This window comes from Schistocerca gregaria, chromosome 4, assembly GCF_023897955.1.
Source record: "Schistocerca gregaria isolate iqSchGreg1 chromosome 4, iqSchGreg1.2, whole genome shotgun sequence".
Classification (NCBI taxonomy): Eukaryota; Metazoa; Arthropoda; class Insecta; order Orthoptera; family Acrididae; genus Schistocerca; species Schistocerca gregaria.
The window spans coordinates 71,713,134-71,737,758 of NC_064923.1; the positions used below are offsets into that span (position 1 = coordinate 71,713,134).

General features: G+C 39.7%; 1 protein-coding gene across 1 annotated transcript in view; it reads right to left on the minus strand.

Moving 5' to 3' along the window:
• LOC126267596 (Down syndrome cell adhesion molecule-like protein Dscam2) overlaps nucleotides 1–24,625 on the minus strand; it is a 222,942-nt gene that overhangs the window by 86,724 nt on the left and 111,593 nt on the right. Inside the window, exon 9 of the mRNA XM_049972898.1 lies at nucleotides 10,552–10,698. Coding sequence (XP_049828855.1) covers nucleotides 10,552–10,698 — 147 coding nt within the window. The remainder of the gene's footprint in view (nucleotides 1–10,551; nucleotides 10,699–24,625) is intronic.

Here is a 24,625-nt window from a genome sequence, read left to right on the forward strand (position 1 = left end):
TTTACTCCTGGTGTCATGGTGTGAGGAGCCACTGGTTATGACTTCAGGTCACATCCAGCACTGATCAATGGAACTCTGAAGGCACAACAGTATCTTACTGACATCCTGCATCCTCATGTGCTATTTCTCATGTGATGGTACTGTAGTGCTATTTTTCAACAGGACAATGCTCTTCCACACATGCCATGTATGTGTGTGAACCATCTATGTGATGCTAAGGTACAAGTGTGGCCAGCAAGATCTGTACATCTGACCCTGACAGAAGATGTGTGGGACCAGCTTGGATGTTATCTCTGTCCCAGGGTCAATATCCAGGATATCAAAGACCAGTTACAACAACTGTGGGTCTCCTCACCTCAGGAGAGAATACAGCATATTTATGACATGTTTCCCAGCCAAACCAGTGCTCACATCCTGGCAAGAATGACTGCATCATACTGATAAATTGACTCATATACCAAGTTCTTTGCAAATTTTTCTCGATGTTGTAACCACAGTAACAACGTCACATACCTTCTCAACTTGTTGTTGTTGTTGTGGTCTTCAGTCCTGAGGCTGGTTTGATGCAGCTCTCTATGCTACTGTATCCTGTGCAAACTTCTTCATCTCCCAGTACCTACTGCAATCTACATTCTTCTGTATCTGTTTAGTGTATTCATCTCTTGGTGTCCCTCTACAATTTTTACCCTCCACAGTGCCATCCAATGCCAAATTGGTGATCCCTAGATGCCTCAGAACATGTCCAACCAACCGATCCCTTCTTCTGCTCAAGTTGTGCCACAACCTTCTCTTCTCCCCAATCCTATTCAAACCTCCTCATTAGTTATATGATCTACCCATCTAATCTTCAGCTTTCTTCTGTGGCACCACATTTCAAAAGCTTCTATTCTCTTCTTGTCCAAACTAGTTATTGTCCATGTTTCACTTCTGTACATGGTTACACTCCATACAAATACTTTCAGAAACGACTTCCTTACACTTACATCTACACTCGATGTTAACAAATTTCTCTTCTTCAGAAATGCTTTCCTTGCCATTGCCAGTCTACATTTTATATCCTCTCTACTTCGACCATCATCAGTTATTTTGCTCCCCAAATAGCAAAACTCCTTTACTACTTTAAGTGTCTCATTTCCTAACCTAATTCCTTCAGCATCACCTGACTTAATTCGACTACATTGCATTATCTTCGTTTTGTTTTTGTTGATGTTCATTTATATCCTCTCTTCAAGACACTATCCATTCCGTTCAACTGCTCTTCTAAGTCCTTTGCTGTCTCTGACAGAATTACAATGTCATTGGCGAACCTCAAAGTTTTTATTTCTTCTCCATGGAATTTAATACCTATTCTGAATTTTTCTTTTGTTTCCTTCACTGCTTGCTCAATATACAGATTGAATAACATTGGGGAGAGGCTACAACCCTGTCTCACTCTCTTCCCAACCGCTGCTTCCCTTTCATGTCCTTCGACTCTTATAACTGCCATCTGGTTTCTGTACAAATTGTAAATAGCCTTTCGCTCCCTGTATTTTACCCCTGCCACCTTCAGAATTTGAAAGAGAGTATTCCAGTCAACATTGTCAAAGGCTTTCTCTAAGTCTACAAATGCTAGAAACGTAGGTTTGCCTTTCCTTAACTAGCGTCTAAGATAAGTCGTCCCCCCCATGAACCATGGACCTTCCCATTGGTGGGGAGGCTTGCATGCCTCAGCGATACAGATGGCCATACCGTAGGTGCAACCACAATGGAGGGGTATCTGTTGAGAGGCCAGACAAACATGTGGTTCCTGAAGAGCGGCAGCAGCCTTTTCAGTAGTTGCAGGGGCAACAGTCTGGATGATTGACTGATCTGCCCTTGCAACTTAACCAAAACGTCCTTGCTGTGCTGGTACTGCAAACGGCTGAAAGCAAGGGGAAACTACAGTCGTAATTTTTGACGAGGACATGCAGCTTTACTGTATGATTAAATGATGATGGCGTCCTCTTGGGTAAAATATTCCGGAGGTAAAATAGTCCCCCATTCGGATCACCGGGCGGGGACTACTCAGAGGACGTCGTTATCAGGAGAAAGAAAACTGGCGTTCTATGGATCGGAGCATGGAATGTCAGATCCATTAATTGGGCAGGTAGGTTAGAAAATTTAAAAAGGGAAATGGATAGGTTAAAGTTAGATATAGTAGGAATTAGTGAAGTTCGGTGGCAGGAGAAACAAGATTTTTGGTCAGGCGAAAACAGGGTTATAAATACAAAATCAAAGAGGGGCAATGCAGGAGTCGGTTTAATAATGAATAAAAAATAGGAGTGCAGGTAAACTACTACAAACAGCATAGTGAACGCCTTATTGTGGAAAAGATAGACACGATGGCCACACCTACGACAGTAGTGCATGTTTATATGCTAACTAGCTCTGCAGATGACGAAGAAATTGAAGAAATGAATGATGAAATAAAAGAAATTATTCAGATAGTGAAGGGAGACGAAAATTTAATAGTCATCCATGACAGGAATTCGGTAGTAGGAAAAGGGAGAGAAGGAAACGTAGTAGGTGAATATGGATTGGGGCTGAGAAATGAAAGAGGAAGCCGCCTGGTAGAATTTTACACAGAGCACAACTTAATCATAGCTAACAATTGGTTCAAGAATCGTAAAAGAAGGTTGTATACATGGAAGAAGCCTGCAGATACTGACAGGTTTCAGATAGATTATTTAATGGTAAGACAGAGATTTAGGAACCAGGTTTTAAATTGTAAGACATTTCCAGGGGCAGATGTGGACTCTGACCACAATCTATTGGTTATGAACTGCAGATTAAAATTGAAGAAACTGCAAAAAGGTGGGAATTTAAGGAGATGGGACTGGATAAACAAAGAACCAGAGGTTGTACAGAGTTTCAGGGAGAGCATAAGGGAACAATTGACAGGAATGGGGGAAATAAATACAGTAGGAGAAGAATGGGTAGCTTTGAGAGATGAAGTAGTAAAGGCAGCAGAGGATCAAGTAGGTAAAAAGACGAGGGTTAGTAGAAATCCTTGGGTAACAGAAGAAATATTGAATTTAATTGATGAAAGGAGAAAATATAAAAATGCAGTAAATGAAGCAGGCAAAAAGGAATACAAACGTCTCAAAAATGAGATTGACAGGAAGTGCAAAATGGCTAAGCAGGGATGGCTAGAGGATAAATGTAAGGATGTAGAGGCTTATCTCATGAGGGGTAAGATAGATACTGCCTACAGGAAAATTAAAGAGAGCTTTGGAGAAAAGAGAACCACTTGTATGAATATCAAGAACTCAGATGGAAATCCAGTTCTAAGCAAAGAAGGGAAAGCAGAAAAGTGGAAGGAGTATATAGAGGGTGTATACAAGGGCGCTGTACTTGAGGACAATATTATGGAAATGGATGAGGATGTAGATAAAGATGAAATGGGAGATACGATACTGTGTGAAGAGTTTGACAGAGCACTGAAAGATCTGAGTCGAAACAAGGCCGTGGGAGGAGACAACATTCCATCAGAACTACTGACGGCCTTGGGAGAGCCAGTCCTGACAAAACTCTACCATCTGATCAGCAAGATGTATAAGACAGACGAAATACCCTCAGACTTCAAGAAGAATATAATAATTCCAATCCCAAAGTAAGCAGGTGCTGACAGATGTGAAAATTACCAAACAATCAAGCGGGAAAGCACCGGCAGACAGGCACATGAACAAAACACACAAACACACACACAGAATTACGAGCTTTCGCAACTGGCAGTTGCTTCGTCAGGAAAGAGGGAAGGAGAGGGAAAAATGAAAGGATGTGAGTTTTAAGGGAGAGGGTAAGGAGTCATTCCAATCCCGGGAGCGGAAAGACTTCCCTTAGGGGAAAAAAAGGACAGGTGTACACTCGCACACACACACACATATCCATCCGCACATCCATCAGCACATTGGTATGTGCGGATGGATATGTGTGTGTGTGTGCGAGTGTACACCTGTCCTTTTTTTCCCCTAAGGGAAGTCTTTCCACTCCCGGGATTGGAATGACTCCTTACCCTCTCCCTTAAAACCCACATCCTTTCATTTTTCCCTCTCCTTCCCTCTTTCCTGACGAAGCAACTGCCAGTTGCGAAAGCTCGTAATTCTGTGTGTGTGTTTGTGTGTTTTGTTCATGTGCCTGTCTGCCGGCGCTTTCCCGCTTGGTAAGTCTTGGAATCTTTGTTTTTAATATATTTTTCCCATGTGGAAGTTTCTTTCTGTTTTATTACCAAACAATCAGTTTAATAAGTCATGGATGCGAAATGCTAATCCGAATTCTTTACAGATGAATGGAAAAAGTGGTAGAAGCCGACCTCGGGGAAGATCAGTTTCGATTCCATAGAAATATTGGAACACGTGAGGTAATACTGACCCTACGATGTATCTTGTTGTTGTTGTTGTTGTTGTTGTTGTTGTTGTCTTCAGTCCTGAGACTGGTTTGATGCAGCTCTCTATGCTACTCTATCCTGTGCAAGCTTCTTCACCTCCCAGTACCTACTGCAACCTACATCCTTCTGAATCTGCTTAGTGTATTCATCTCTTGGTCTCCCTCTATGATTTTTACCCTCCACGCTGCCCTTCAATGCTAAATTTGTGATCCCTTGATGCATCAGAACATGTCCTACCAACCGATCGCTTCTTCTAGTCAAGTTGTGCCACAAACGTCTCTTCTCCTCAATCCTATTCAATACCTCCTCATTGGTTATATGATTTACCCATCTAATCTTCAGCATTCTTCTGTAGCACCACATTTCAAAAGCTTCTATTCTCTTCTTGTCCAAACTAGTTATCGTCCATGTTTCACTTCCATACATGGCTACTCTCCAAACAAATACTTTCAGAAACAACTACCTGATACGTAAATCTATATTCGATGTTAACAAATTTCTCTTCTTCAGAAACGCTTTCCTTGCCATTGCCAGTCTAAATTTTATATCCTTTCTACTTCGACCATCATCAGTTATTTTACTTCCTAAATAGCAAAACTCCTTTACTACTTTAAGTGTCTCATTTCCTAATCTAATTCCCTCAGCATCATCCAACTTAATTTGACTACATTCCATTATCGTCGTTTTGCTTTTGTTGATGTTCATCTTATATCCTCCTTTCAAGATACTGTCCATTCCATTCAACTGCTCTTCCAAGTCCTTTGCCATCTCTGACAGAATTACAATGTCATCGGCGAACCTCAAAGTTTTTACTTCTTCTCCATGAATTTTAATACGTACTCCAAATTTTTCTTTTGTTTCCTTTACTGCTTGCTCAATATACAGATTGAATAACATCAGGGAGGGGCTACAACCCTGTCTCACTCCTTTCCCAACCACTGCTTCCCTTTCATGCCCCTCGACTCTTATGACTGCCATCTGGTTTCTGTACAAATTGTAAATAGTCTTTTGCTCCCTGTATTTTTCCCCTGCCACCTTCAGAATTTGAAAGAGAGTATTCCAGTGAACATTGTCAAAAGCTTTCTCTAACTCTACAAATGCTAGAAACATAGGTTTTCCTTTTCTTAATCTTTCTTCTAAGATAAGTCGTAAGGTCAGTACTGCCTCATGTGTTCCAACATTTCTATGGAATCCAAACTGATCCTCCCCAAGGTCCGCATCTACCAGTTTTTCCAGTTGTCTTTAAAGAATTCGCGTTAGTATTTTGCAGCTGTGACTTATTATACTGATAGTTCGGTAATTTTCACATCTGTCAGCACCTGCTTTCTTTGGGATTGGAAATATTATATTCTTCTTGAAGTCTGAGGGTATTTCACCTGTCTCATACATCTTGCTCACCAGCTGGTAGAGTTTTGTCATGACTGGCTCTCCCAAGGCCGTCAGTAGTTCTAATGGAATGTTGTCTACTACGGGGGCCTTGTTTCGACTCAGATCTTTCAGTGCTCTGTCAAACTCTTCATGCAGTATCTTATATCCCATTTTGTCTTCATCTACATCCTCTTCCATTTCCATAATATTGTCCTCAAGTACATCGGCCTGGTATAAATCTTCTGTATACTCCTTCCACCTTTCTGCCTTCCCTTCTTTGCTTAGAACTGGATTGCCATCTGAGCTCTTGATATTCATACACGTGGTTCTCTTCTCTCCATAGGTCTCTTTAATTTTCCTGTAGGCAGTATCTATCTTACCCCTAGTGAGATAAGCTTCTACATCCTTACATTTGTCCTCTAGCCATCCCTGATTAGCTATTTTACACTTCCTGTCAATCTCATTTTTGAGACATTTGTATTCCTTTTTGCCTGCTTCATTTACTGCATTTTTATATTTTCTCCTTTCATCAATTAAATTCAATATTTCTTCTGTTACCCAAGGATTTCTAGCAGCCCTCATCTGCTGCCTTCACTACTTCATCCCTCAGAGCTACCCATACTTCTTCTACTGTGTTTCTTTCCCCCATTCCTGTCAATTGTTTCCTTATGCTCTCCTTGAAACTCTGTACAACCTCTGGTTCTTTCAGCTTTTCCAACAATGTCCTACTGAGTAGTCCCCGCCCGGAGATCTGAATGGCGGACTATTTTACCTCCGGAATATTTTACCCAAGAGGATGCCATCATCATTTAACCATACAGTAGAGATGCATGCTCTCAGGAAAAATTACGGCTGTAGTTTCCCCTTTCTTTCAGCCGTTCGCAGTGCCAGCACAGCAAGGCCGTTTTGGTTAGTGTTACAAGGCCAGATCAGTCAATCATCCAGTCTGTTGACCCTGCAACTACTGAAAAGGCTGCTGCCCCTCTTCAGGAACCACACATTTGTCTGGCCTCTCAACAGATGCCCCTCTGTTGTGGTTGCACCTACGGTACGGCCATCTGTATCGCTGAGACACGCAAGCCTCCCCACCAACAACAAGGTCCATGGTTCTTGGGATGGGGGGGGCTTCTCAATTTATGAAGTTACATTTACTTTCTTTTTCCCCTTCTTGATGTCTACCTCCATAGCAGAGTGGATAGTGTAGATGTATGCCATGTGGGGATCTTGGGTTTGATTCCTGGTACTGCCAAGAATTTTTCCTTGGTGGGAAGACTGGTATGGGGATACCAGCTGAGGAGCTACTTGATTGACAAGTAGCAGCTCCAAGGTCTGGAAAGTTGGCGAAACATCTGGGACAATGGTGTGCTGAGCACATGTCCCTCCAAACAGCATCAAAATAATGCTGCAAGGCAGGGGATGGCGTGACAGCAGATCAATATCCCTTGGGCATGCAAAGCCTGGATGAGGAGCTCATATCCCTTCTGGGTACTACACACTTTTTGTCAGGCAGTGTGTAATTTATTTATTTATTTATTATGAACAAAGGCTTGCAGGAAAAATTGTTTTCTTCTTCTTCTTATGCACTTCAAAGTTTAGGCACTTGCATCTGTTCTGTCTTCAGTTTTCACTGTCACCTCATTCTGGGTCTTCCTAGGATCCTTCTTCCTCTCAGCTAGTACTGCATGGCCAGACATGGGATTCTCTCTGCACTCATTCTTTGTAGGTGATGTTTCATAATGTTTTAGTTTGTTCAGTCTTTTCCTTAATATTACAAGTACAAAGTAAGAGATGTTACCATGCAAGACCATGTAAGATAAGAAGATATTAATCTTGATATCTTACATGGTCTTGTATGGTAACATCTCTTACTTTCCTAAAGAAATCTCATTTCCACTGACTGTAGTTTGCTTTTATCTTTTTTTAGGGATCCATGACGTACTTCCATACAACAATACAGGTGTAGTGATGGTTTTATTAATTTTTTTTTTTCATTCTTTATTTTGTTCTGTAATGTTTTGTTTATCATTCTGCATATTGACTGGTATTTTAACGTTATTTCCTATGCTCTTATCCATATCATTACATTGTATCCTACAAAATTATAGCTGGAGACCTGATCAAGTGGTGTATTAGCTATTATTAGTTTTGAGCATGTGGGTTATTTCCCATGAGGTGCCAACATGTAATTTTCCTTGTTGATATTCAAACATTACATTTTTTGCCCTAGTTTATGTAATTTATAGACTTCTTTTTGTAGCTCATCTTGACTTTATTGCAAAATGGTATCATCATCTGTATACACAGAACAGTAACATAATCATTTCTGTTGAACTGTATACTCAGATTTACTTCCTATCTCCAGTTTTTAATCAAATCATTTATATGTACATTACATAAGGTTGGTACCAGGCTACTGTCTTGTTCGAGTCCCTTATTGCTAATGGTTTCTTCAGTTTTGTTAATTCCAACTGTTATTAATATTTTTGTATCCCTGTATAAGCTTTTTATAGCATCTATGTGTACAATATCCAGCTTTAATCATTATGTTCACACTGTCAAAAGCTTTTTCCAAAGCCAATAAAAGATATATACATTTCTAAACTGGACTCTTGTCATATTCTTAAAATTATCTTTATTGTAAGTATATTATCACTGTATTAAAGGCCTATCTGAAATTCACATTCTTCTTTCAATAGCAGAGACTCTGGTTCTTAAATGACTATTTATTATTTTTGCAAAGATTTTATAGGGCAAGTTTAGGAGGCTGATTCCCCAATAATTTTCTCATTGACATCTTGGAAATTCGGGAATCCAGCCAGATGTTCGCGTTATTCTCGCACGATATTTGAACAGCGTGCTTCGCTGTCTTCTTCAGGTGCTACCTGAGACTGGTCCTTGGGTCGATTGAGTCCAGTATTTATGCCTGGAAGAAGGTGGACGTTCATTAATTGGTCCGCCAAGGTTGACTGTTCCGTCTATGGTCTGCGCCCACCAGACTCGGCTTCAATAGACCCTTCCAGTCGCGGATGTTCCGACTACTGTCCGTGCCCATTTTGGCCATCCTCAATGGTTGTGATCATCATCTGAGGTGTGTCAGACCTGATCTGAGATGTTGGGTACTCTGCCTCATGGCTGTTACTATGATTTCCACTTCCCTCCAGCTGCGGATGTTCCAAATGCCATCTGTGCCTGTTTTGGCCAACCGATTATGGAGCGCCCAGCACGAAACAGAAGTACCCAACATTTCAGATCTGGTCTGACACACCTCAGATGACAACTACAACCATTGAGGATGGAAAAAATTGGCGCAGACGGCAGTCAGAACATCCGCAACTGGAGGGGTCCATTGAAGCCGAGTCTGGCGGGTGCAGACCACAGATGGGACACTCGACTCGGTGTGGACCAATTAGGGAACGCCCAGCTCCTTCCAGGCTTAAATGTTGGACTCGATCGACCCAAGCACCAGTCTCAGATAGCATCTGAAGAAGACAGCGAGGCACACTGTTGAAATATCGTGCGAGAACGATGCGAACATCCGGCTGGATTCCCGAATATCCAAGATGTCAACAGATCGCTGGGAAAGCATGGAGAATTACAATTTTCTCATTGTTTCTTTGGCCTCTTTTAAAAATTGATATCACTTCTGATATTTTCCAGAAGTCTGGGATTTTACACCAGCGCCAACATTCATTAAATAAGTGTAATAACCTAAAATCACAAAAGGGACCAGCATATTTTAGATGATCCATATTAATACCATCTGGTCCACATGCTTTCCCTCTTTTCCGTACTTTTTAAAACTACTTGCAGTTCTTTTATTGTGATTGAACCCAATGTACTAGTATGTGATGTGATCCTCTCCTTCTTCATTAATTCTGGATCTTCTATTTCCCACAATTGTTTTATAAAACTCTTCCCACTCATCTTCACCAATTATATTTAGTCCTGCACTATCTTTCTCCAATCTGTTTATGTGTTTCATTAGTTACAGGCCTCCTCTGTATATCTTGTTCTACTTTAGTTATAAAATGATCCCATGACTCTTGGTGTGCTACCCTAGTTATCTGTTTGGCATGGTTCCATTTTTGCTTATGCTCCCCTACAGTTCCTGGTGTTTTATTCCACAGGAGTTTTTGTGGGCTCTATCTTTTTCTTCAACAGCCTTTACAATATTTTCATTTCAAATCCTCAATCCTTCCTTTGTCCTTAGCCACTTCTTCTCCCCAATACCTCATATGTCACTCTTTTTATGCTTTCTTTAATATTTTGCCATTCTTTCTCTACATCCTGTGCAGTGGAGTGTCCAGCATATATTTCTATATTCATCTTTGGTGAAATATCCTAATACCTTCTTGTTCCAGAAGATACACCTTAAAGACATCCTCAAGATTTGTTTGTCTTCTTGGTCTAACTTTCTTCCACTTAGCTAGTATTGTAACTGTTGCAATGACTAAATAGTGTTCAGAACAGATATCGGTTCCTCAGTATAAGTGTATATCTTGAACATGATTACATATCCTGCCATTTGTTATTAAAAAGTCTATTAAAGATCTAAAGCCCCTACATTCCATGTAAACTTATGTATCTCTTTTTTTCTTAAAAAAAAAAAAAGTGCTAGTGGCCTTAAGCTGGATGAAGGTTGTGAAATAAGTTCTTCACCATATTCACTGCTATATTGTTCTCCATATGTACTCACAGCTCCTGAGATGGGAATGTTTCATTTAATAAATTTGTAGACCCGTGCATAAAGAAAAATATAAGCATACATACATACATACCATCCCACTCAGAAACAGTCCTGTATGTGACCTTGTACCCCAGCAGGACACCATTGACATTATTAACAGCAATTTCCAGCCAGGTCAAGAGGATACTTTGTGAAGATACACTGGTGCAATGAACATCTCTTGGAGGTGAGTCTGGAACTAAAACAATTGAGCAAATGAAAGGTCTCAGTTATCAATGACATTCTATCATAAACTTATACATTATTTTGTTTTTATTTGTATTTATTTATGCTGTAGTAACATTAATGGAAATTTGTCTCCATCAACATATTGTTGCTATACAGTTCGAGTTACTAGAAGTTAAATTAGAGAAATGGTGGTATACAGCAGTTGTTAAACTGTAGTGACCTTTAGATACCATATTATTTCTGTCACTTCTATTGAAACATTCTATATCTATATTTCTTTCATTAGACATTATATAGTTCTTTATAGTAGTAAATACACTGCCAAAATTTGTGTGAAGCCTGTCCATTTTGGTAGATATTCAATTCTAAGTTTAACATTTTGTTGCTCTTCATTTTTGCTTTGAACTAACATTTTGTTCCAAATATTAAGTGACATAACTTTCAGGTCTTATGCTGTATGCTTCTGCAATTAATTAACACTAGGTTTATATTTTCTTTTCTGGCCTACTATAATGCTCACTGCTCTCCATAATAGACGATATGCACGTCTCCTTGGCATAATACACCTTACTGCTCATCTAGTACACAGAGAGATTTCTCTAACATAAAAATGCTATCATATTCATGCTGTACCCATTCTGCTACAATAGTAGCTGCTTTTGAAGTGTAGTGCACATCTTAACTATTAAGAGACTCCTCCCCCCCCCCCCCCCCCCTCTCCCATTTTTCCCTCTGGTGGTACAGATCAAGAAATTTGCACCAAAGAGAGTTGCAGGATTGCCAAAGCATTTATTTTATGCCTTCAACCTGGATCCAAACATGAGGGCCATATTCAGCCTGAAGGTTCTGCTAAAAATCATGAACTACGAGTTCATACAGTGAATGATGGTAATGGGCTCTCACTAGTTTAACCAGGTAGTGCAAGGCACTGTGGATGGCCTTTGAACCAGGCAAAAGACTTTGTTGGTGATCATTTTGAGCCACAACTTGAAGCCAGTTGCATGTAATACATCCAATAAATGCCAGCAGACCTTTCCTGCATTAAGTATTTTCCAGTTATGATGCAAACCTAATTATTCAGCATATTTAATTGCTAAAATTGGACCATTATGGTTAGATAAACTGCTTTAAATAATACTATGGAAAGGATGACATGTAAAGTTGCAGACAGGGGCAATTAAAAGACTGTTACACACTGAGCTTTTTGCCACAGCCTTGTTCAGAAAGGAAAACATGCACTCATTCACACAAGCAAGCACACCTCATACACGTAGCACCACTGTCTCCAGCCACTCCAGCCAGAATGCAATTTGTTGTGCCAAACAGAAGCATCAATACAGAGTGGAATGGAAGACAGATTGAGCAGAACGGGTGGGGAGAGAAAAATCAGTACTCCCTGTGAAGCATGTATGGATTAGATGGTGGCTTGACAAGGCTGCCAGGCACAGCATCAGGAGGTGGTGGGGAAGGAGGGGAGGGGAATACGGAGCAGAAAAAGACAGGTGCAGAGAAGAGGGAAAGATCAGTGGATGCACTGGCAGAGAGTGGAGCACACTGAGGGTAAGGGGATTTGAAATGGGAAGAGGTGACAGGACAGAGGGGGTGGAAACTGCTGGTTGGAGGCTGTGGGCACATTAGGTTACCATAGGTTGAGGCCGGGATGATGTCAGGAGCACAGGAGCAGAGAATGCATTTTACAGATAGCTCCCATCTGTGCATTTCAGAAAACCTGGTGGTGGAGGAGGAGGATCAGTACGGCTCAGGTTGCAAAGCAGTCATGGAAATCAAGTTTGTTATTTTCAACCAAAAGTTGTACCACAGAGTGGTTCACTTTGCTTTCGGCCATAGATTGATGGTGGCCATTCATCCTGGTGGACAATTGGTTGGTGATAATACCAATAAAACAAGCTGAGGAAATTGGATAATATTTTGTTTTGTCCATCTCAGTTGCACTAATACAAAATTCAATTGTAGTGATCACCAGTTTCAGGCTGACTTGCCCATTTTAAAACCACGCACTGTGCTATTAACCTTAATTATTCATACCATATGGTGCCAAAAGGTACAGCAAGCTATACAGTGGGCATCAAGTATCCTCACTGATCTTGAACTATGCATCTGTTGCTACTAACTGACAGCGGATAATTTTTTATTTCGTTCATCGCACTTGCATAAGATTCAGCAGTAGTGGTTACCAGCTTCAGGTGAACACATCCATTTTCAAACCATGCACCTTGCTACTAACCATAATTATTCATACAATATGGTGCCAAAAGGTGCAGCAAACTATACAATGGGCAACAAGTATCAACAGTGATCTTAGGCTATGTGTCCATTGCTACTGACTGACAGTCTCCAGTTTGCTCAGTACTGAACATTTGTGGACCGACCATGCTGTGGAAGCATGCCTCAAATAAGTGATATGAATAACTGTGCAATGATTGCAGCAGAGCTGGTACATGATGTGGCTGCTTTCACAGATGGCCTGTTCTCTGATGGGGTAGGATAAGCCAGTCAGGTTTAGAGTAGGAAATGTTGGGTGGATGGATTGGGCAGGTCTTGAACCTGGGTCTTCCACAACAAGCATATGATTCCTGTGGCAAGGGGGTGAGAGTGGGAGCAGCATATGGAGAGAATAGCATGTTATGGAGATAAGGTGGGTGATGGGACAAAACTCCAGGAAGGGTAGGAAGGATCATGGGTAGGATGTGCCTCATTTCAGGTCATAATGATAGTCAATCACAGCCCTGACGAAGAATGTGATACAGTGGTTTCAGTCTGGGTTGGTATTGGGTGATGAATGGGGCATCCCTTTGAAGTTGGCTCATGAGGGTGGTGGGAGGATTGGGAGTATGTGGGGATACGGCACAGGAAATCTATTTGTGGACTAGGTCTGGGGGATATGACTATCTGTGAAGGCCCCTTTGAGACCTTCAGCATATTGGGCAAGGGAGTCCCTGTCACTGCAGACACATTACCCCTGGGTGGCTCAGCTTTATGAGAGGGATTTTTTGGTGTGGAATGGATGGCAGCTGCCAACATGCAGATTACCATTCGTGGTTCGTGGGTTTAATGTGGACAGAGGCAAAGATTGGCCATTAGAAAGGTGGAGGTCAACATCCAGGAAGGTGGCACACTGTCGAGGAGGACCAGGTGCAGCAGATTGGTTAGAAGGTTTTGAAGTTGTGAAGGAATGAGGATAAGGTATCTTGGCCCTGAGTCCAGATCATCAATATATCATCAATGAACCTGAACCAGACCAATGGTTTGCAGTTTTGGGAGGCTAGGAAGGTTTCCTCTGGATGGCCCATAAACATACTGGCATAGAAGTGTGCCACATGGTTGTGCATGACTGTGCTGTGGATTTGTTTGTATACCTAGCTTTCAGAGGAGAAGTAGTTGTCTTTTAGGATAAAATTAGTAAGGTGTATGAGGAATGAGGTAGTGGGTTTGGAGTCGGAAGGACACTGGGAGATGCAGTGTTCATTATTAGTGGAAGCTATGGTCATGTGGGATGTTGGTCAAGGTGAAGGAAAAAAAAAAAAAAAAAATGAGCTTTTTTTATGGATTTCCCAGTTAAAAAATACACTTTCTCCCCGGTGAACCCACACTTTTTCCATGTCTAGTGTCAGTATATTTTCCCTTGCAAAACTTATCAGTCCTTTGAATGGTTATGGGTTTATACACAGGCGTTGAATTTCCTGGCACTTTAGAAAATGAAACTCAGGGAAAAAGACACATTTTGGTAATATCTTTGATGTGCAGCAACATGTACGCTGCATATTTTTTTTTTTACTACGAAAGTATACATTGGAATTCCACCAAACACCACATTTACTTTCCAAATCATTGAAATCAAGATTGCGATGCACTTTTGTAAGGCAGTCATAGCTCAGGTCACGTGATCTTGCCAGTCAATGACAGCGGATATTCAGAGCATGGGACACGTGATGTAATCAGCCAACAGCAACGTCACTGTTAAGAAGCACGAACACACAAACAGGGGAAGTTAATACTTTAAATTATTATACATAGTGTTGCTACAAGAAAAGCAAAGCGTTCACATATAATATTGGTCTCTAAGGTTAATAAGCTACAAGAAAAGCTAAGCTTTCGCATATAATGTTGATCTTTTTCGCGCTTGATACACTTTAAGATATATCATACAAATGTGCCAGTAAAATTTTTAATAATGACAAATGTTAAATCTTCAGGGATTGAAAAACTTCTAAATGACTCGTCATAAAAGAGTTGATTTTTAAATGAGAGTCAAACGCTCTGTAATTTAAGAAATTCATGGTACATTCTCCCATGTAGTTCAAATTATGTAAAAGGATATTTACTTTGAAAGTAATGCTTTTCAAACCACCATTCACAATATTTTCCCACAATCTGTTATAAATATGTTCATTTCAGCAGTAGCCAGAGAGTGCAAACGACAGTCGACACTGCGCTTGCGCACTTACCATGACGTAGGAAGCCCATATGTACATACATGTAAAACATTGAACTATCATACATTATGTCATATAAGAAACAAGACATCAGAGGATACTCAAAGAGCATTGGAATTTCATGAACCATACTACAATGTGCACATTTAAAATGCTACTTAAAGTGCACATTCGTATATTCAGATTCCCAGAGAAGTAGACCTCGACCTGATATTAAGCTTTTCAGTGTGGTTTTCGGGATGTAAATTTTCTTGTAACACCAGTACTGTAGTATATCATGTTTGGTTCTTTATTATGTCACAATGCCATATGTGCTAGAAGATGAAAATGTGCACTTGAAATGCAGCGAACAGTTAAAAGTAGCCAGTACTGTGGAATTAAACATTTTGTTTCAAATACATTGACTGCCTCTGCCAAAAAGGTTAATAGAAGTAAAATTTCTTTAGCAAACAGACAAAAATAACTTCATTGTTCTGCAAGGCGATTAATGCTTGACTGTCAGAAAGTGGAAATAAAATAAAGTCTGAAACAAATAACATATTTTTGCCTTCCGTAATTATGTGAATGTATTCTAATTCACTTGATAGCGCCCGGCCACAGATATCTGTTTTCAGAATCACTAAATGTAAACATGGGTCACTATTAACTGAGACTGCTCTGCACATCAGCCCTGGATCTACGATATTTGCTAACCGGGTCAATTAAAAAAAAAGAATTGAATTTTCTAAAATATGTTCATCTTGAAGTGCACATCTTCCTGAAAAGTCTGAAACATAAAACATATGTGTTTGAGGAAATGGAAGACATGTTGTTTGGTCTTAAGTGTGTCAAAATGCTGTGCCACACCTCTTCAGACAGCATTCTTCTATCGTGTATATTTTGTAATGGATGCCATCAATCTATATTCAGGACAATGGAAATTGAAATGTCCTGTGGTGCCTCTCCTGCTCCCATTTGGCCAGTTTGGCAGCCTGCCCCCCTTATTTTTAAAAAAGAAAAAAACTCACAATTAATAGTGGATGGAATTATTTGTAATTGGGAGAACAAGACCTCTTCAGAAAATATGCACTCTTTATTGCCTATTAGCTAATAACTTGCTGTTTTGTGTGACATAAAATTAAATATAGGGTATATAAAACCAATAAAGACAAGAGACAAGCAAGAAAGTACACATTTATTCAATTATTAGCTCCTAGCCTTTTTTCCTCTCTAATATTGGTAAAGCTTTACATGGCGTGATTTCCTTTTTGCAAAAGGATCTATTACCTCATCAAAGTTCATGAAACGTTCTGCTACATGAATAATCGAAATAATGAAAAGGCTGTTGATACAAATAATACCCAAGACTGGTGTGGTTTCTCAATTTGATTACGTCTATTTTGTCACTGTCTACTAGATAAAACAAAATAGGTCTTTCTAATATTGCACACACCAAATAAATCAGACTGTTTTGGCACAAATGGTCATTTTTATAAGACAACAGAATATAGTTCACTAAGTACCAATATCAAATGCCTATTAGGCCTACTACAAGCAAAAAGCTTTATGTTAGGAAACAGTTTCACATTTCATTCACACGCACCAGTTTCTCAAGCATGAGATCGAAAAGTAGTATTACGAAATTTTTGTATAAATTTGGAATCATGTTATTCTTCCATAAGTTGTGTGATGTCCCCGTTTCTTCTCCTTCCTCATTCTAACAAACAATCTTGTCACCACCAATTCTGTAGCTAATCCTGCCATTGTCATAATTTGTTCGCCAATTAACTTCACTAAACAGCCAGAATCACAGGTTTAATTATCCCACAATTATTCTCCAGTTAGGCGTTGCTAAGTGTTCATACAACACGTTTTCCATGTTACTTCCAGAATAGAACTTAAGTGGCTACTAGGTGGGGACTGTACAACTGGCCTTTACTAATGTAGCAATCTGGCCAAAAATTTTCTGCAAAAATTTCATTTCCTGAGATACACCGTGAAGATAATACATAATCTTTCTCACCTGTGATTCCTGTTAGTCATTTATTTCCATTTTGGTAGTCTGAATCTATGGATTTTGTTAGTAATTATAACAATGCTGGTCATTTGCAAACCCAATCAACCACATAATCAGATGGCGATTGGCATTCATCCATTCAGCTTTACTCCGCTCAGCTTGTATGGCCCCGTCCTCTTTTGTCTGCGGAAAGTTTATTTCTAGATGCGACGAGGATTCTCCTGACAGAGACATCATGTACACTATGCACGCATTCAAAAATCAACTTATAATTCATTCAGAAATCAAAATGTGTTCAAAAAATGTTCAGAAACCAACAGGGATGCATTTCAAAATCACATGAATAATCGATAGACCAACGTGTGCTGGATGATAAGCGGTTTGTGAAACAAGCTTTTTTTCCTCAAGAATATTAATTTGCCGACCCCTTTTCCTGGTAGCATCTAGCTGCTTGCTGCGACTACTTGATCAGCCAACAGCCACATTCCTGTAGTCAGAAGTGAGTGAATCTACTGTTCAAATGAGACTCCACTGCGCATGTGCTTGAGCCCGTTCGTAACTGCTAAAATGAATCAAATGTAAACAGTTCTGACTTTATGCTCATCAGAGGCTATTTGTTGTTATGAAGCATTGCATAGACTTCCTAAAGCCTTTGACACATTTTGCTGTTGGCAAACGCTTGCATGAGCACTGTGTGTCACTGTATACAGCACATTTCCTTTGCAATTTAAGTTATTTTCATTTTTTTCTCTCATTTATGTTTTATTGTTGAAGTATTAATCTGCAGTAGCAGGATACAGTAATATCCTTTGTTAGAGTACCCATTCTTACCAGACAAAATTACAAAAATTTAACAGAAAATGAAAACACTGAAAAGTTCCTGGAATTCTAAAAATTCCCGTGTTTTCCCCGGTTCTCTCCCAGATGAAAAAATTCCCGGGTTTTTCCCAGATTTCCTGGTTGTCCCGGGTCGTATACACCCTGTTGGTGTATAGAAAAGTGGCAACAGCAGTGACAAGTAGGGTTCCGGGAGGAAACTGGTGACAATGGTGGAGAGTCAGTGAAGGAAGTGGTTAGTATGTTTGACATGGGATCCTGGATTTCCGGCAGTTGGTTGGAGGTGTTGATCAATGAGGGTCAAAATGTTTTTTAGTGGGAGCTCAATAACCAGCTACAATCAGACATCCAGAATTTTTAGATTAGTGGATTTTAGGGAGCATATAGAAATGGGTAGGTGGGATGTCATAGGAGTGAGGAAGGAAATGGATTCTGGGTGGAGGTTCTGGGAAGGGCCTACGACTTTCAGCAGTGTTTGGAGGTTATTTTGGATTTCTGAGGTGAGATTACTCTGTTAGAGTTTATAGCTCAAGGAGTCAAACAATTGTCAGAGACCTTCCACCTTGTAATCACTGTGATTCATAACAACAGTGGTGGAACCTTTGTCTGCAGGTAGAATAATTAGGTAGGGATCCGTTTATCACTATCCTTTCTTTGGGACCTGTTTTGAGTCTGTGTGTGGCTGTCTTTTCTCCTGTTGAAAGGTTGATGTTCTTAGAAAGGGATCTGGGGAAGGACGGTGAAGCGAAGTTGAAGGTAAGGAATTCCTGGACAGTCCGTATGGACATCCCGTGCAAACTCTGTGCATTGTGACAGTGTATCACACTGGTCACTGCCTTTTATTTGGCTACGGCAATATAATTTCATAATACACAGAGTTTGAATAGACAGTCTTCTGTGTATTATGACCATGTGTCGCCATGGTCAAACAAATGGCAGTGACCTAGCTCCTAAACCTCTAGTTTGCATTTATCCGCAATGTCTGTTGCTCACAATGTGTTGTTAGTGCTGTGCGTGTTCGAAGAATACAGTGAAATGGATGACCCAAGTGTGCAGCCAGAAGAAGATGCTTCAGAGATCTTCAGAGATGGAGGAGTTGAATGAACAATAGGGAGGAAAAATCAGTAATGCCATCAAATACACTGAACAGTTGCTTCGTGATTTAAATCTTCTAACAAACACACTGCCCAGCATTATCTCTGCTAAATCAATTGCAATTGGCAATGAGGTATTTATTGCAATACAAGACTTGTTGGAAGTAGATGGATCATCAATAGTGGTGAATTAATAAACATCAACGAAGAAGACGAGGTGCCCGAATATGAGGTGGTAAGTTTCACTTTTGTGTGGATATTCTCTTTCTTGCAGAAGAATCAACATAATATATTTACTTTGCAGTATACAGAAGAGGGAGATGGCAATTTTGTTGCTGACAAATTCTCACATGAATAAGCAGATTATGTGCCTCTACCCTACAAAGAATGAGCAGTCACTCTTGCAGTGGCTCATCTGAGATAGATGAAGCCTAAAGAGTTTGCAGTTCCATGGCATCTCTTGACTAAAACATAAATCAATGCAATATCAATAGAAAGAGGATGTGAAATGAGATGGAAGTTATCGGGATAAATGGAACGCGATCAATCATAAGACATTTGATTGGTTCTCGAAGCAAGACAGAATTTGGAACAGGTAAATCATACCAAAACATATATCAAATTCACTGTAAGAAAGAGACTGGCTTGTGAAAACAATATAATTTCTTCTACGAGCAGGTGACAACCAGAACTTTACAGCAATGGGCAATGAACGCTGCTGTTCTACTTTTATTGGATACCTTTAATTTTGTGGCCAGCTCAGCTTGAGCCGAACGATTTAAACAAAAGCATAAAATCAGGCAAAGGAAGATTACAAAGTTCATCAGTTCGAAAGAAAGTGCAATGATGGAAGAAGTATTAGTAGCTGCGGAAGGATTCTGCACACAAATGAAAATACTTATTGGTAATTTTAACCTCAACTATGTAATCACCACCAATTAAATGAGCTGTCAATATCAATCAATGTACAATAGATCTGTCTTGGTGAAAGGGGTGAGAACCATTCTCATGCAGAGAAAAGATTTAAACAAGATAAGTCATTCGTACAGAGCACAATACACTATAACTGTGTCAGAAAAGGTGATCCTGTATATGTTTTTTATGTATGCAGGAACCCTCAGGAAAATTTGTCCCTAACGTTCAGAAAAGAGTGGATGAATTACCCATCAAATTTAAAAATGTAATTTGCACAAAATCAGGGAAGTTCATGAAACTGGTGTACAAAGAATTTTTAAAATCTGTGATTCTTCTGTACACGGGACAGGAAAAATTTCTATATATCATTGATACGTGGGGATGCCAGACTGATCTGACCATGTACAATCAAATCTTCCTGGATGAGAGGAAAGCATACACCTGTACTCTAAAAGTTATCCCACCAAAGTCTACGCCACTTTTCCAGCCTTGTGACATATATTTTTACCAAGAGGTTAAGATTTTCATGAAGAAAATTCAGAATGCTCCTGATTTGTTGAAAACCAACACAGCAATTGTGTCCAGGGATGATTCCATAAAACTACACATATTAATTTTGCATCAATTCAGGGCACCTGCTTTCTCAAATATGATCAAATATGCATGGTTCACATCAAAGTTAATGGATGAAAGAGAAACCTTTTTGCATGTAAATGAACAGTTTTTCTGGTATCACTCTTAAAAACTAAGTGCACCTGCAAGACAGTAGCTATTATGAAATGTGCTTGGTGCTGGAAAACATTGTGTTTTGGTTGCTTTTACGACAAATATCATCTGGATTTTTGTTGTGGCATAGAAAGCAATGCGGGTGATAGCAAGTAAGATTTTGTAATAATGATGTGAACATTAAATTGCTATGGCAAAATTTAATATTTATTAATAGTTTCACACAGTGTACACTGTTGATATTCTACATCTACATCTACATCTACATCCGTACTCCGCAAGCCACCTGACGCTGTGTGGCGGAGGGTACCCTGAGTACCTCTATCGGTTCTCCCTTCTATTCCTGTCTCGTATTGTACGTGGAAAGAAGGGTTGTCGGTATGCTTCTGTGTGGGCTCTAATCTCTCTGATTTTATCCTCATGGTCTCTTCGCGAGATATACGTAGGAGGGAGCAATATACTGCTTGACTCTTCGGTGAAGGTATGTTCTCGAAACTTTAACAAAAGCCCGTACCGAGCTACTGAGCGTCTCTCCTGCAGAGTCTTCCACTGGAGTTTATCTATCATCTCCGTAACGCTTTCGCAATTACTAAATGATCCTGTAATGAAGCGCGCTGCTCTCCGTTGGATCTTCTCTATCTCTTCTATCAACCCTACCTGGTGTGGATCCCACACTGCTGAGCAGTATTCAAGCATTGGGCGAACAAGCGTACTGTAACCTACTTCCTTTGTTGTCGGATTGCATTTCCTTAGGATTCTTCCAATGAATCTCAGTCTGGCATCTGCTTTACCGAAGATCAACTTTATACGATCATTCCATTTTAAATCACTCCTAATGCGTACTCCCAGATAATTTATGGAATTAACTGCTTCCAGTTGCTGACCTGCTATTTTGTAGCTAAATGATAAGGGACCTATCTTTCTATGTATTCGCATCACATTACACTTCGCTACATTGAGATTCAATTGCCATTCCGTGCACCATGCGTCAATTTGCTGCGGATCCTCCTGCATTTCAGTACAATTTTCCATTGTTGCAACCTCTCGATACACCACAGCATCATCTGCAAAAAGCCTCAGTGAAATTCCGATGTCATCCACCAGGTCATTTATGTATATTGTGAATAGCAACGGTCCTATGACACTCCCCTGCGGCACACCTGAAATCACTCTTACTTCGGAAGACTTCTCTCCATTGAGAATGACATGCTGTGTTCTGTAAAATAAAGTGAGAAAATGGTGGACTATTCTGATTTGAAAAAAAAAAAAGAAGCAAAAACACTGAAAGGATCTGAACATGGTACCTCCAGGATGGTAGCTGTAGACCTTTACCACTGCAGCACACTCACTCAGTTGGAACATGGCTAACATTACACATATTACAGCACACAGTGAACTTTAAAATCAATTTTCTCAAAAACCAAGGCCCGTTGCTAAAAAAATAGACAGCCTCATACTTCGGGCATGCTCCTCTACAACATATTCGAGACCCATCAAAATGCATTGTTTACAATTCAGATGGTCCCCTTGCCAGTTGTGTGACTGAATTCATGATTAGCTGTTAGAAAGACCAAAGTTCATAGCACATGATGGAGAGTCATTGAGTAAAACGCAGTAACACTTCCATCAACTTTGATCCTATATGGAACCATTGTGTACAGCAAGTGTATATTCTTATGAGGAAGAATAGGAACAGAGCAATCAACCACAATCCCATTGTTTTATTATTGTTGCATATCCAGATTTTTGAACAACCTCACCTTTCTTCTGCCTGTACACCAGTAAAGTCTTAAATATATTGCTGGGAGTTTGTTGGATTACAGCTCACTGAAATGCATTGAAAATGGATGGATATTTATAGCTGAAATCTGGATATGCAAGAATAATAAAAATCCAAAGGGATTGTGACTAATTGCTGTGTTCTTTGCCTTCCATATAGTAGTGACATCTGGTATTCACCAAGGAAGTGTTAATGGACACTCTGCTGTTCCAGATCTATATAAGCAGTTTAGTAGACAATCCGAGCAGCCCTCTTAGATTGTTTGCACATGATGCTGTCATTTAGCTCCTTGAAAAGTCATCAAATGATCAAACCCAATTGCAAAATGATTTACACAAGAAATCTGTATAGTGTAAAATGTGGGGATTGACTCTAAATAATGAAAAGTGTGAAGTCATGCACATTATTACTAAAAGGAATCCATTAAATTTCAGTTACGTGACAAATCACACAAATCTAAAGGCTGTGAATTCAACTACATACTTAGGGACAACAATTACAAATAACTTAAATTGAGTAATGTTGAGGCAAAAGTGAACCTAAAACTGCAATTTATTGACAGAACCTTTACAAAAAGGGCAACAGTTCTACTAAGCAGACTGCCTACACTATACTTATCCATCCTCTACCAAAGTATCACTTCATTGTATGGGACCCACATCAGATGGGACTGATGAAGAACATAAAAAAGTTCAAGGAAGGGTAGTTCATTTTGTATAATCACAAAATAGGGGAGAGAGTGCCTGAACTGGGGTGACAATCATTAAAACAATGTTGTTTTCTGTTGTGACAGAATTTTCTCATGAAATGTACTGCAGTGACAACCATTAAAACAAAGCTGTTTTCTATTGTGGCAGTTCTCATGAAATTTCAGTCACCAGCTTTCTCCTCTGAATGGGAATATATTTTGTTGGAGCCCACCTACATAGGGAGAAAGGATCATCATAATAAAACAGGAGAAATCAGAGCTCATATGGGGAGACTTAAGTGTTTGTTTCTCCTGTGTGCAATTTGAGAATGGAAAAACAGGAAAATAGCTCAGAGGTGGTTCGATGAAATCTCCATCAGGAACTTAACCGTGAACTGCAGAGTAAGTATGTAGATTGAGTGACTGATTTTTTTTTTAAATTTTGGAGGGATTCTTATGTTTTGGAAGAAGTTTCTAGATGAGTTTTTGCTTGCTAAAAATGATGTGCTGAGTTCATAACTTAGTCACTGACACTAATTAATGCAAACAAATGTAATGTCTGGAACAAAAAATTGGTTCAAAACAAAAAGAAAGAGCAATGAAATGTTAAACTCAAAACTGAATATGTAGGAAAATGGACAGACGTGACATCAGTGTTGATGGATGTTTATTAGCATAAAGGACTCTGTAAGGTCTAATGAAATAAAAATGGAAGTAGAATGTTTTGATAGACATGACACAACTAATATCTTGATGTCACTGCAGTTTAAAACTTTTCATGTACCACCATTTCTCTAATTTAACTTCTATTATCTACACTACACAGTAACAACAACTCTATGAAGATGAATTTAATTAACTCTGAAAGAGTTGTCTACAATGTAGGAAAAGACAGATTGTTACTTACCGTAAAGAAGACCGAGACATGTATAATTAAAAGACACTCACATAAAGCTTCTGGTCACAGCATTCATCAGTAAAACACACACACACACACACACACACACACACACACACACACACACACACAAGCAAGCAAGCAAGCAGACTTCAGGCACACATGACTGCCATCTCTAGCATATCAGGCCAGAATGCATGTGCTTGCTTGCATGCATGTGTGTGTGTGTGTACATTAATCACGTGTACCCATTATGAAGTAGTGTGGAACATTATCTCTCAAGGTGGTATCTTACACCTTTATGCTCGCCGTTGTGCTTACTTGCAGGACAATGCTGTAGCTTCAGGACTCCACAGAATATACCAGTATTATTGTCCCAGACAGTCTGTGTATAGATGTACTGGATGGTTACATTTAAAATGCAGCTGCTCACACAAGTCCAATGTGGGCTGCAATTATTGTATGGCAGCAAAACTTGGTACATATTCTAATGCATTAATGGAAATCCAATTTACTCTGGAAAAAATTAGTTCCCATTTTGGCGACCAG